The 14,095-nt window shown below is 42.1% G+C and overlaps 1 protein-coding gene across 1 annotated transcript in view; it reads right to left on the reverse strand.

The window, feature by feature from the left end:
• Positions 1 to 14,095, reverse strand: part of LOC126355582 (glutamate receptor ionotropic, NMDA 2B) — a 1,429,141-nt gene that overhangs the window by 135,339 nt on the left and 1,279,707 nt on the right. The window contains exon 12 of the mRNA XM_050005946.1: positions 3,019 to 3,142. Within this exon, the coding sequence (XP_049861903.1) occupies positions 3,019 to 3,142 (124 nt within the window). The remainder of the gene's footprint in view (positions 1 to 3,018; positions 3,143 to 14,095) is intronic.

The following is a 14,095-nucleotide window of genomic DNA, read 5'->3' on the forward strand; positions in this document are numbered from 1 at the left end:
TTCTGTCTATGTTTCTGTGCATATGACGAAAGACAGCATAATATTATTATGTCAGGGGACAAATCTAACGTCTGGTATCTATAAGTTAAAGCCACTAGCCCTTATTTTACAACTAGAAATAAATCGAATACTTCCCCTCTTTGCATCTGGAACTTGCTTATAGCCTTTATTGACCATATGATTATTTTATTGCCTAATCGGTTCCTTTCCTGAAAACTTTCGTTTTGCCTCTGGTGATAGGTGTTATTTGACTTTAAAGCGACACATTTTAGGAAGGGACTACTTCATCGACTTTCCACATGGTCATAATTGTTATCCAGTCTCAGAGCTTTGAAGTTTTGAATCTGAGACATTCCCATCGTGATGACATTCGGGTACTACATGCCTGTGTTAAATATCTATATATAATTGTGTAAAGCAGAGTGTATGTGTGTAAGTCTGTACTCCCAAATCTGTGGATAGATTTAAACTGAATTTGGCACAGACACATTAGCCTCTTAAGTACCTGCACTCTGGCCATAGCTCCAATACAAGTGGAAATAAGGGCGAAAACGGTTTTTTTTCAGCCTCTGGAGTGATGGTGTATAGACTCCCTGCATGACAGGCGAATTGTGTGGGAGTAAACATGCTTTGCAGGGGCTATATGTGGAGAGGTGGTAGGAGAAGAGAAGGAGGAGGATGTGGGCAAAGAAAAGGGGAGGAGAGGATGGACAGGAAGGGGGTGGAGTGGTTAGACAGAGAGAGAGAGGAGGAGGAGGAGGAGGAGGATGAGATGAACAGGAATTGTGGGGAGGAGGAGGCAGAAAGAGAATGAGGGAAGGAGTCTTGTTGTGTGGGTAGCATCGGCATGCCTTGCAGGGCTACACCTGCAGATGGGCATGGCTGAGCTGAGAAACGGGGGAGGGAGGAGATGAATAGTGAGAGAGGTGGGGCGAATGAGCCAGACAGAGTAAAAGGAGAAGAGGGACAGGAAGAGGGGGGGAGCAGGAGATGGAGTGAGTTGGGCGAGGTGAGGGTGGACTGATGGAGGAGAGAAGGGGATATAGACGGAGAGAGGGTGATGCAGGGGACAGGTGGAAGGGTTAGAGGGGTAGTGAACAAGTGGAAAAAGAAGAGGAACATGATTACATGCACAGAGGGAGCGGGAAAGAAGGTGTGATCAGAGAGAAGGGTGGAGGAGATGGATCAAAAGAGGGGCAAGAGGAGACAGATGGACAAAGTGGGAAAGAGGAAAGGTTAGGCAGGGAGAGAGAACAGGTGAACACAGAGAGGGAGCAGGAGAAGAAGTCGGGAATATATGTGTCGAAAGCATACGTAAGTGAAGCTTCGGGTAAATGGCTGGTGTGGAATAAGTGAAATTCGTATTTCGTCTCTAATGACCTTGATGTGGAAGTCGATCAGACATTGTACATCACTTTCCACACTTTTCTTTCTACTTCCAGGCAACTAACTTACCTCTGACCATGACAATCACTCAGATTTCAACTTGCAACAGTCCCCCAGTAACAATTTTCACTGCACTACAACTGTTTGCGACGGAAGTCGATAGTCTCCTGGGATCGTGGCCAATACACTGAATGCATAAGATTTGTCATTCTAAGTGAGCTGTGCCATTAACTTCATGGAGATACAAGGTGCGTTTGAAAATGTCGATGAATTGCATCAGAAAATAAGGGAAACAAAAGTTACAAACAAAATACCTTTACTGGTGTTGAACTTAATCACAGTTAGCTACAATTAATTTCTGACATTGGTTACAAAACTGTTGCAACCTATCATGAAAATCTTCTCGTGAATTCGCACACAGAAACGTGGTCACGCGTTGTCGGATATCAGCATCATTAGAGGAGGTAAGACTTGATTCTACGAATACGATTCGGAGACCAGGCGACAGTCGATGGCATAGTGTTTATCGTCTTCCCCAAACTCTCTTAGGTAGGAGTTCATGATGGATCTAGCCCTTGTCATTGAAAAAGACGATCAATATCGTCTTAATCTTGAATGTTTTCAGCCAATTTTTTTGGATGGCAGGGAAGACGATAACCACCACCATGCCACTGATTATTGCAAGGTCTGCGGATGATAGTGGCAGCAGGTATTATCTCCTGTAGTGATGCGGATATCCAACAACGTCTGACCACGGTGTTGCCAGCGATCCATAAGTTTCCAGCAACTTTACAACCGATCTCAGAAGTGTAGTATATTTGATGGTGGTTACTTTGAACGACAGGCATTGTTTGGAGGTAGTACTTGGCTCACACTTGCTGTTGTGTGGGGCAATCAAGCAGATTATGGTGGCCTTGAAGCTTTTCCAGATGCTAACATTCTTACTTGGAAGACATGGAGTATATCTGAGACCACAGGACTGTTGGCTAAACAGCCTTATGGTACTCTAGTTCCAAGCATGCCATTTGTGTTGAGTACAAGAAAGAAGAAAAAATTAAACGCTGATGAGTACTTGTTTATATGGGCCAAAGTTGGTAATGGCAATTGTAAAATAAAGATCAATGGTGATTGTATGATATATTATAGACAATAAAGATCCTTATCTCCTGTTTCTGCGTGACGATTCACAAAACGTTTCAGACGCATTTAGTACAGTTTCTTTAAAATCTTACCAACGCGTGTGAGCGATTCGTCTTGGTGTCAAAATATACCACCCTAACTGAGGTCATTTTCAAGATTTGCTCAACATCACAACATGAGATAGTTACGCACCCAGGAATTGACAACGCGCCTTGGAGTGCGCAGTCACAATCAAGGAAGTACGTAACTACAACATGAGGAATTTTCGTTTTCGCTTAGGTAGTGTCCTGTAGTTCCATTACCTTTCCTCCGTTGCACATGGTATACACTTTCCGCTAACATTCACTTCTGCTTTGTTCACTAAGTGAATCAGTACGAGAGTTCTTCTTTACATTGTAATATTCTTAATGGTATAACAAATCTGCATATGGAGGTTACGTGTTTCCGAGCCAGTATCCATACGTAGAATGCGTGACGTAAGAGGATATTTACCCTGTGGTCGTCGATGCCGGAGAACTCGTGGAACTCCTCTCTGGTGATCATGAAGGCCGCCAGGTTGGCAGTGTAGATGGCGAGGAACACCACGGCGAACATCGCCCACACGTTCGTCATGAACCTGTAGGCATTATAGCACACATAAGATTATTTCATCATCCGACGATGTTGCCTAAGTATTACACTGACATGTGAGTGGCCGAAGACCATGGGCAGGCACTGGACGTGGTGTTACCAGAGACCGGAGTATATGCATTTACATGTCGCATACGTATTTGGCTTCTTTTCACTGGTTATCGCATATTTTATCTAATAAGTAGTGATGGTGCATATTTCCGCTCTACGTTTACAATATTTTAAAAATTTAGACGGGGGATTTTCGTGTCTCACAGAGTCAACGCGACCTTCAACTGCGTGCGATCACTAACCGAGAGGCTGATGGCCAGCAAACTCGTTACTGAACGGGAACAGGAACAGGCAGGCAGAATCAATGCGTCTGCTGCCCGCAACCGGCTCAATCCCTTCCTCTGCCATATCGCATGCGTCGTTAACAATTAAATTAAATTACGCAAGTTGTTGCCCCACGTCCATTGTTTCTGTTTATTTTCGGTTTTATTATTATTCCTCTTCACAAAGCTAGAAACGCTATCCTCAAATGCTTCCTGCACACATATTGTTTAAATCAAAATATTGCACGTGAATCAACATGGCGTTGTTGCGTGTATTGTGTAACGTGTTGTGCATCATGCCGCCAGAAAAAATGAAATGTCGTTTCGTGGGTAGCTGACCACCCTGGAACATTTACATGTGACAGAAATGTTTTAAATTGTCGAGTTTGAGAGATAAATGTTTCGTGCAAAAACAAAGTTTCAAATAGACAAGCGTGTCAAGACAAATCTTCATATCGCAGGATTTGCAAAAGGAAGGCCCCCTATGGCAACTTTTGACAGCGGGAAGTAGCAGTAGCAGGGATTTAAACTCCAAAGATAACAAAAAAAAAACAAAAAAAAGATTAACATGGATGTATGTGAAGCATTCATTGCAAGTAGTATTCCACTTCACAAAGTTAGAAACCCTATCCTCAAAGGTTACCTGAGCAAATATTGTTTAAATCAAAATATAACAGATAAATAATGAATATGGCGTAAAAATTGCATACCGACAATTTCCCTACGTGTTCTGGAAAAAATACGTAATGAACTCCAGGACAACATTATTTGGATTTCAGTTGACGAAACTACCAACACTTGCGGTCGTTACACTGCAAATTCAATTGTTGATGCTTTAAAACTAGAGCCTTCTTCTTCCTATTTAGTTGCTTGCAAAGAACCTGAAAAAACAAATCATTCTACAATTCCAAGATTTGTGAATGAAGGTGTCAGAAAAATATTTCCAGAATCTTTTGCTTGCTCAAGGAGTACATCGCCTTGCTAAAGAAGTACGACCCACGTCTGGGAACGTAAATAAACTGATTTAATTGAAGACGCATCAAAACCTACTACCAAAAATTACCAAATGTGCATTTATCTGCCGAACCACTGGTAACACGTTGGGATACGTGGCTGTATTGTTTTACAATGAACATTTCGAGGCCATCAGAGATGTAGGAAACGAATTCCATAATGCAGAGGCTTTTACAGTTGGAAGGAAACGTTCAATGATTCCAGTATTAAAAATATCCTTGCTGTGATTAGCATTCTTTTTTTCCGTTTATCTGCGAGTATTAAAAAGGTTGAAACTCAGGTTTTGACGTTGAATGACTCTATTCAGTCTAGTGAACTACTCATTGCTAAAAGAAAAGTTTGAAAACCATTTAAACAATAACTCAGGCCTTGAACCCTTGTCCCAAATTGATAGTTCAATTAATCGGATGGGTGAAGTTTTGCCAGAAACAAAAAAGTGTGAACATTGAACCCAAATTCAGATACTGCTCAATTACCTCAGTTGACACAGAATGGTCCTCTTCTGTTATAAAAGAAGTTTGTGTGATCGAAGACACACTCTTACTAGTGAAAATTTGGAACCTTACCTAATTGTTTATGTTTACAATTGTAGTAAAACGTAAAATAAATTGCAAACGATAATTTAATGGAATAACATTAATTAAATGTTAATGTGCTTCAAAAATTCCTTACTGTATCTTGTTTTTGAAATAGAATATTACAGAGTTCTTGTGCGTGCACCTCTGCATGTGATACATCTCGAAATTAGACGAGCATATCGATTGTTTCGCAGTGAGTAATTCACATCGCATTCGCTTAGTATCGACAACAACAGCAAAGAAGGAACAATATTTGAAACACAGTGTGTGTCTTCTTTTTGCAATTTTTTTAAAACTAATCTCAAACAGGACCCTGCGTAGCCTGTACCACGAAGTGAACAGGTCATGAGATCAAAATTGTAAATGCCTCGATTTTTCGCTTGGCCGACGCTCTTCCTCGCAATCGATATGCACAGGTCCAACTTCTAGACACATAGTACGCAGTAACTACTATGTTTTTTATTATTTGATCTGGCATGTTTCGACGCTTTTCATTTATTTTTCATGCATATTTTGAGCTTTTTGTGTTGCATATAATCAATTCTCTAGATATAATTTTGAGGAGTCGCCCCTTCGTGATACTTCAAAATCTCAGTGACACATCGAGTTATCGATGGGGAGATTTCAATCCACGCATCTTGCAGTGCTACCCGCAGCCGTTCTTATACAGTTGGCCCATAGAAATAAATGCTCAGCTTGCGTTAAGATGGGGTGACCTGCCAGAGAAGGGCGGAGGGATAAACGCTCAATTTGGTTAAGATCGCGTAACGCTCGGGGAGGCGGCGGGAGGGGGCAAAACCATAGTTTTGAACTTGATGGAGTGTTCAAGCAATCAAAGACCGATGACATAGCACATTGTTCTATTGAAACATGACATCTCCACCAGGATAATCCAATGCCAGAAGAGAATGTAATCGTTTCACAAGAATTATTTGAAATATTAGCTATTGAATTAACACAGCAATTAATATTTTATATGTATGTCGATCCCCCTGTGTTTGTATGGTAACGTTTTTCAATAAATTAACTACTTTTCTAGATAAATACTTAGGTACAAAAGTCGACCTAATTTTGTGTGGGGACATAAAAAAAATATCGTAAATGAAACTAGTACCAGCCTCAGACATATCCTTCAGAGCTTTGTCGTGTCCCTTATGGTCACTAGTGTGGCAAGGGTTACTACCAGACGGCATCAGCAATGACCACATAGCCAAAGTATGGGCAGGGTAAATGTGATGTAGCTGTAATAGATCTTGGGCTGTCTGTCCATTTCTGGCAAATAATAACAGTAAAATCGGATATGGAAAAACTCCCTAAGCTGCAAGCTTGCAAAAGATGTTTATCAGAAGTCAAAATATAAGATTTGTTAGAAGGACTAGAAAACGAAATATGGGATGAAGTCTATAGAGAAACCAATATAAATGTAACATCCTCTACTTTCTCAATATCCTTTAAGTTAGACTTTGAAGAGACATTTACATAAGTACTCACATCATTATCAGTGGCTCACAAAACAAATGGATAACAGAAGGTATTAAGACGTCCTTTGAAACCCATAAGTACCTCAGTCCCATGAAAAAGACCCATAGTGAGCGAAAGTTCTTAAGTTTATGTTATAGATAGGAAAGTATTTATAGGAGGGTGCCGATTGCTGCATAAAAGTCATTTAATGACAAAATAATACATAAGGCAGTAAGTAAAAGCAAAACAGCCTGGGACGACATAAGAGAAGGAAACAGGCGGAGACAAACAAACGCATAACAACACACTAATGAGGGAGAGGAATCAAGTAATGAATAATCCACGCCACCGAGCAAACTATGTAAATGAACATTTTTAAGTATTATAGAGAAGTCACAGTAAAAATTCCGAAGAATAAATATAATATCTGTAATTAATTATGCATGATGCTGCGAAGAACTACAGAGCATGAAGTCTACATCTATATCTACATCTACATTTATACTCCGTAAGCCACCCAACGGTGCGTGGCGGAGGGCACTTTACGTGCCACTGTCATTACCTCCATTTCCTGTTCCAGTCGCGTATGGTTCGCGGGAAAAACGACTGTCTGAAAGCCTCCGTGCGCTCTCTAATCTCTCTAATTTTACATTCGTGATCTCCTCGGGAGGTATAAGTAGGGGGAAGCAATATATTCGATACCTCATCCAGAAACGCACCCTCTCGAAACCTGGCGAGCAAGCTACACCGCGATGCAGAGCCCCTCTCTTGCAGAGTCTGCCACATGAGTTTGTTGAACATCTCCGTAACGCTATCACGGTTACCAAATAACCCTGTGACGAAACGCGCCGCTCTTCTTTGGATCTTCTCTCTCTCCTCCGTCAACCCGATTTGGTACGGATCCCACACTGATGAGCAGTACTCAAGTATAGGTCGAACGAGTATTTTGTAAGCCACCTCCTTTGTTGATGGACTACATTTTCTAAGGACTCTCCCAATGAATCTCAACCTGGTACCCGCCTTACCAACAATTAATTTTATATGATCATTCCACTTCAAATCGTTCCGCACGCATACACCCAGATATTTTACAGAAGTAACTGCTACCAGTGTTCGTTCCGCTATCATATAATCATACAATAAAGGATCCTTCTTTCTATGTATTCGCAATACATTACATTTATCTATGTTAAGGGTCAGTTGCCACTCCCTGCACCAAGTGCCTATCCGCTGCAGATCTTCCTGCATTTCGCTGATATTTTCTAGTGCTGTAAACTTCTCTGTATACTACAGCATCATCCGCGAAAAGCCGCATGGAACTTCCGACACTGTCTACTAGGTCATTTATATATTTTGTGGAAAGCAATGGTCCCATAACACTCCCATGTGGCACGCCAGAGGTTACTTTAACGTCTGTAGACGTCTCTCCATTGATAACAACAAGCTGTGTTCTGTTTGCTAAAAACTCTTCAATCCTGCCACACAGCTGGTCTGATATTCCGTAGGCTCTTACTTTGTTTATCAGGCGACAGTGCGGTACTTTATCGAACGCCTTCCGGAAATCAAGAAAAATAGCATCTACCTGGGAGCCTGTATCTAATATTTTCTGGCTCTCATGAACAAATAAAGCGAGTTGGGTCTCACACGATCGCTGTTTCCGGAATCCATGTTGATTCCTACAGAGTAGATTATGGGTTTTCAAAAACGACATGATACTCGAGCAAAAAACATGTTCTAAAATTCTACAACAGATCGACGTCAGAGATATAGGTCTATAGTTTTGCGCATCTGCTCGACGACCCTTCTTGAAGACTGGGACTACCTGTGCTCTTTTCCAATCATTTGGAACCTTCCGTTCCTCTAGAGACTTGCGGTACACGGCTGTTAGAAGGGGGGCAAGTTCTTTCGCGTACTCTGTGTAGAATCGAATTGGTATCCCGTCAGGTCCAGTGGACTTTCCTCTGTTGAGTGATTTCAGTTGTTTTTCTATTCCTTGGACACTTATTTCGATGTCAGCCATTTTTTCGTTTGTCCGAGGATTTAGAGAAGGAACTACAGTGCGGTCTTCCTCTGTGAAACAGCTCTGGAAAAAGGTGTTTAGTATGTCAGCTTTACGCGTGTCATCCTCTGTTTCAATTGCATCATCATCCCGGAGTGTCTGGATATGCTGTTTCGAGCCACTTACTGATTTAACGTAAGACCAGAACTTCCTAGGATCTTCTGTCAAGTCGGTACATAGAATTTTACTTTCGAATTAACTGAACGCTTCACGCATAGCCCTCCTTACGCTAACTTTGACATAGTTTAGCTTCTGTTTGTCTGAGAGGTTTTGGCTGCGTTTAAACTTGGAGTGAAGCTCTCTTTGCTTTCGTAGTAGTCTCCTAACTTTGTTGTTGTACCACGGTGGGTTTTTCCCGTCCCTCACACTTTTACTCGGCACGTACCTATCTAAAACGCATTTTACGATTGCCTTGAACTTTTTCCATAAACGTTCAACATTGCCAGTGTCGGAACAGAAATTTTCGTTTTGATCTGTTAGGTAGTCTTAAATCTGCCTTCTATTACTCTTGCTAAACAGATAAACCTTCCTCCCTTTTTTTATATTCTTATTTACTTCCATATTTAGGGATGCTGCAACGGCCTTATGATCACTGATTCCCTGTTCTGCACTTACAGAGTCGAAACGTTCTGGTCTGTTTGTTATCAGTAGGTCCAAGATGTTATCTCCACGAGTCGGTTCTCTGTTTAATTGCTCGAGGTAATTTTCGGATAGTGCACTCAGTATAATGTCACTCGATGCTCTGTCCCTACCACCCGTCCTAAACATCTGAGTGTCCCAGTCTATATCTGGTAAATTGAAATCTCCACCTAAGAAACTTTATGTGAAATGTATTCTAAATTTTCTCTGAGCTGTTCTACCAGTAATGCTGCTGAGTCGGAAGGTCGGTAAAAGTAGCCAATTATTAACCTAGCTCGGTTGTTGAGTGTAACCTCCACCCATAATAATCCACAGGAACTATCCACTTCTACTTCACTACAGGATAAACTATTACTAACAGCGACGAACACTCCACCACCGATTGCATGCGATCTATCCCTTCTAAACACCATCTGTACCTTTGTAAAAATTTCGGCAGAATTTATCTCTGGCTTCAGCCAGCTTTCTGTATCTATAAAGATTTCAGCTTCGGTGCTTTCTATCAGCGCTTGAAGTTCCGGTACTTTACCAACGCAGCTTCGACAGTTTACAATTACAATACCCATTGCCGCTTGGTCCCCACATGTCCTGACTTTGCCCCGCACCTGTTGAGGCTGTTGCCCTTTCTGTACTTGCCCAAGGCCATATAACCTAAAAAACCGCCCAGCCCACGCCACACAACCCCTGCTACCCGTGTAGCCGCTTGTTGCGTGTAGTGGACTCCTCACCTATCCATCGGAACTCGAAACCCCACCACCCTATGGCGCAAGTCGAGGATTCTGCAGCCCACACAGTCGCAGAACCGTCTCAGCCTCTGATTCAGACCCTCCACTCGGCTCTGTACCAAAGGTCCGCAGTCAGTCCTCTCGACGGTGCTGCAGATGGCGAGCTCTGCTTTCATCCCACTAGCGAGACTGGCAGTCAGATAGCCGCTGGAAGCCAGAGAGGATTTCCTCCGATCCATAGTGACACACATCATTGGTGCCGACATGAGCGACCACCTGCAGATGGGTGCACCCTGTACCCTTCATGGTATCCGGAAGGACCCTTTCCACATCTGGAATGACTCCCCCCGGTATTCACACGGAGTGCACATTGGTTTTCTTCCCCTCCCTTGCTGCCATATCCCTAAGGGGCCCCATCACGCGCCTGACGTTGGAGCTCCCAACTACCAGTAAGCCGACCCTCTGCGACCGCCCGGATCTTGCAGACTGAGGGGCAACTTCTGGAACAGGACAAGCAGCCATGTCAGGCCTAAGATCAGTATCAGCCTGAGACAGAGCCTGAAACCGGTTCGTCAGACAAACTGCAGAGGCCTTCCGTTCAGCCCTCCGGAATGTCTTTCGCCCCCTGCCACACCTAGAGACGACCTCCCACTCTACCACAGGTGAGGGAACAGCCTAAATGTGGGCAGTATCCCAGGCAGCCACAGTCGTAGTCCGATCGGGGGATGGGTGGGACGAGCTGGCCCTGACCCCCACAGTGATGCCCATTGGCAACAGCCTCAAGCTGTGTGACCGAAGCCAACACTGCTTGAAGCTGGGAGCGAAGGGATGCCAACTCAGCCTGCATCCGAACACAGCAGTTGCAGTCCCTATCCATGCTAAAAACTGTTGCGCAAAGAACGTCTGAACTAATCTATAGAGAGCCCAAACAAATCGACCCAAAATTTAAACGGTTATTAAAATACAAGGTTGCCTACTAAATGCAGTAATGCTGCTACTTGCGCACTGCTGACACACTGCTCGGCGGCGGAAGGAGACTACGCGATTTTACACTATTCAGGTACTAAAACGCGATGCTACAACTCTCAAATACGCCCGAAATTTATGAATTAAACACTGTAAGTACCAAAAACATGCAAAGAAATTAAGAATTAAACTATGTAACAAATGAGTGAGCTAGGAGTATACGACTTGCTTATCCAACGGCGGTAGGGAGCACTAAAACTGCACACAAATTAACAAATAAGAAGTCAGTAGGCTGTAGCACAGCATTGTGTGGTAGTGAAACATTGACTGTGGGAAAACCAGAAGAGAAGAGAAACGAAGCATTTGACATGTGGTGCTACAGGCGAATGTTGAAAATTAGGTGGACAGATAAGGTAAGGAATAAGGAGGTTCTGCGCAGAATCGCAGAAGAAAACGCTGACAAGAAGAAGGGAGAGGATGACAGGACATCTGTTACGACATCAGGGACTGACTTCCATGGTACTAGAGGGAGCTGTAGAGGGCAAGAACCGCAGAGGAAGAAAGAGAGTGGAACAGTTGAGGACGTAGGTTGCAAGTGCTACTCTGAGATGAAGGGGTTGGCAAAGGAGAGGAATTCATGGCGGGCCGCATCAAACCAACATGAAGACTGATGACAAAAAAAGGTTAGATGAAGTACCAAAGTGCGTGCTGAAACAATGCATAGATACTATGTAAGCATCTAAGACAAACATAATAAACGAATCCCTCACATGACGGAAATTTCCAGAGTATATAAAGAGACAAGAGTTTCACCAACGCTAAAGAAAGGTAACGCAGCAGATATTGAAAATTACTGACCTATTTCCCTGCTGTCATCATTCTCAAAAATAATAGAATTAATTTTGAAGGACTGATTAACGAAATAATTGAATAAATACAACCTTTTAAGTGAATCACAGTTTGGTTTCCAAAATGACAGAAGTACGAAACTAGCCATAGTAGAATTCACAAAATGGTACTTGATACTCTTGACAAATATGAGTGTGTCACAGTCACATTTTTAGATCTTTAGAAGGCTTTTGACACTGTTGACCATAAGATTCTACTAAATGAGCTAGAAGCATTAGGACTGACTGGTTCCAATCATACCTGGCAGAGAGGGTACAAAGAGTAGAGGTAACACATATTTAAATGAGTCTAAAGTTTTAGTAAAACACTTATCAGAGCCAAAAATTACACTAATGTAGGAGTTCCTGATATACGAGGTGCGTTCAATAAGTACAGTTGTAAAGCTACTGTAAAGTCATATGTAAATGTAGACTGCAGTATATTTCCTAGTAGCTTTGGTCAGTTAAGATCGTAATCACATTACCTCTACGTTAGGTGTGTTTAATACCTATTGGGCGTTAGTTCATTTCGATTGCATTGTCTGTGTATGCTCTTACTATGTTCCCCTAGAAGCCGACTGTAGTGCTCCGTTTAGAAACTGACAGGGGATAAGTAAAGAGCCGAGTAACTTACGGAACATTTTTGTTCTACATAGGTATACTCCTAACTGTTATTTAATATTAAACAATGTTTATGGCAAAATTGAAGTTTTCAATGTTTTATTCTGTTTTTATTCTAAAATTATTGATTTGTAATGTGAAACAGAATGATGTTGCAGAAAAAATTAAAAAAATGCAGATTTACCACATAGCGCTAGAAAACTCCATTACCTAAAAAAAAGGGTAAAATAAGAGAACTGCAAAACAGAAACGTATGAACATCGCTTCAATACATCGTAGAGCTTGTAAAGAATATGTTTCTGTTACTCATAAACAACTTTCGTACTTATCGATAATAATAGGAAAATCTTTCCTTTGATCATGATGAAGAATGTTCTATCGAGTGCAAAACAACAACAGTTATACAGAGTCTTTATGTTTGTGCATGTAAACTGTACATGTGTCAGAATAAATTGCTTTGGTTTTTTAAAAACGGAGAAGTTACGCGACTAACTAATTTTCATTACCTTTTAATTTTTTAGGTATTTAAAATACGTTGATGCAGTTCTAATTGTATGCAAAACAAACAAAAAACAAACACAAGTCATCGGTTTCTAGTTTCTCTCTCACACACATTCATTTATGTGTCTTTGTTACCAATGCTACCTATGCTTGCGGTAACCCTACCATTTACTGTGTCATTTAAGTACAGTATCAAAACTACCGAACTGAAGTTTTTGTGGAGTTCAACTGTATCAATAAATGAAGCAACAGTTTTTTCTCAGACAATGCAGAATTTGTTGTGGGGCAGCATGCAATATCCCCGCTTCAGATCCTATGGTTTCATGAAGTTCCAATGAGGGTCGGCGCTGTACGTAACCTTCGAAGTGGCGTCTGTAAAGGAGGCGCGTTCCGAGCAGAGAGCTGTCACTGAATCTCTGTTGACGGAAAACCCAGGCATTCGTAGGCGCTTGCAAAATCTCTGCGGAGTTCTGTTAGAGAACAATAACAGAGTGAGTTGTTGGGCGATGCGTCTATCTTGCAAACGAACTTCTCCTTCTCCATGGCAACTGAAGGCCTAGTTTGCGCACTCTAGAGAAACTCACAAAATTTCATGGGACTGTTATTCGTAATGGGGACTAGAAATCTACTCTGTAGGAAGCAGCATCGGTTTCGAAAAAGACGATCGTGTGAAACCCAGCTCGCGGTATTTGTCCACGAGACTCAGAGGGCCATAGACACTGGTTCCCAGGAAGAAGCCGTGTTTCTTGACTTCCGCAAGGCGTTCGATACAGTTCCCCACAGTCGTTTAATGAACAAAGTAAGAGCATATGGACTATCAGACCAATTGTGTGATTGGATTGAGGAGTTCCTAGATAACAGAACGCAGCATGTCATTCTCAATGGAGAGAAGTCTTCCGAAGTAAGAGTGATTTCAGGTGTGCCGCAGGTGGGTCACAGGACCGTTGCTATTCACAATATACATAAATGACCTGGTGGATGACATCGGAAGTTCACTGAGGCTTTTTGCAGATGATGCTGTGGTGTATCGAGAGGTTGCAACAATGGAAAATTGTACTGAAATGCGGAGGATCTGCAGCGAATTGACGCATGGTGCACGGAATGGCAATTGAATCTCAATGTAGACAATTGTAATGTGATGCGAATACATAGAAAGATAGGTCCCTTATCATTT

This window comes from Schistocerca gregaria, chromosome 3 (genome assembly GCF_023897955.1).
Source record: "Schistocerca gregaria isolate iqSchGreg1 chromosome 3, iqSchGreg1.2, whole genome shotgun sequence".
Classification (NCBI taxonomy): Eukaryota; Metazoa; Arthropoda; class Insecta; order Orthoptera; family Acrididae; genus Schistocerca; species Schistocerca gregaria.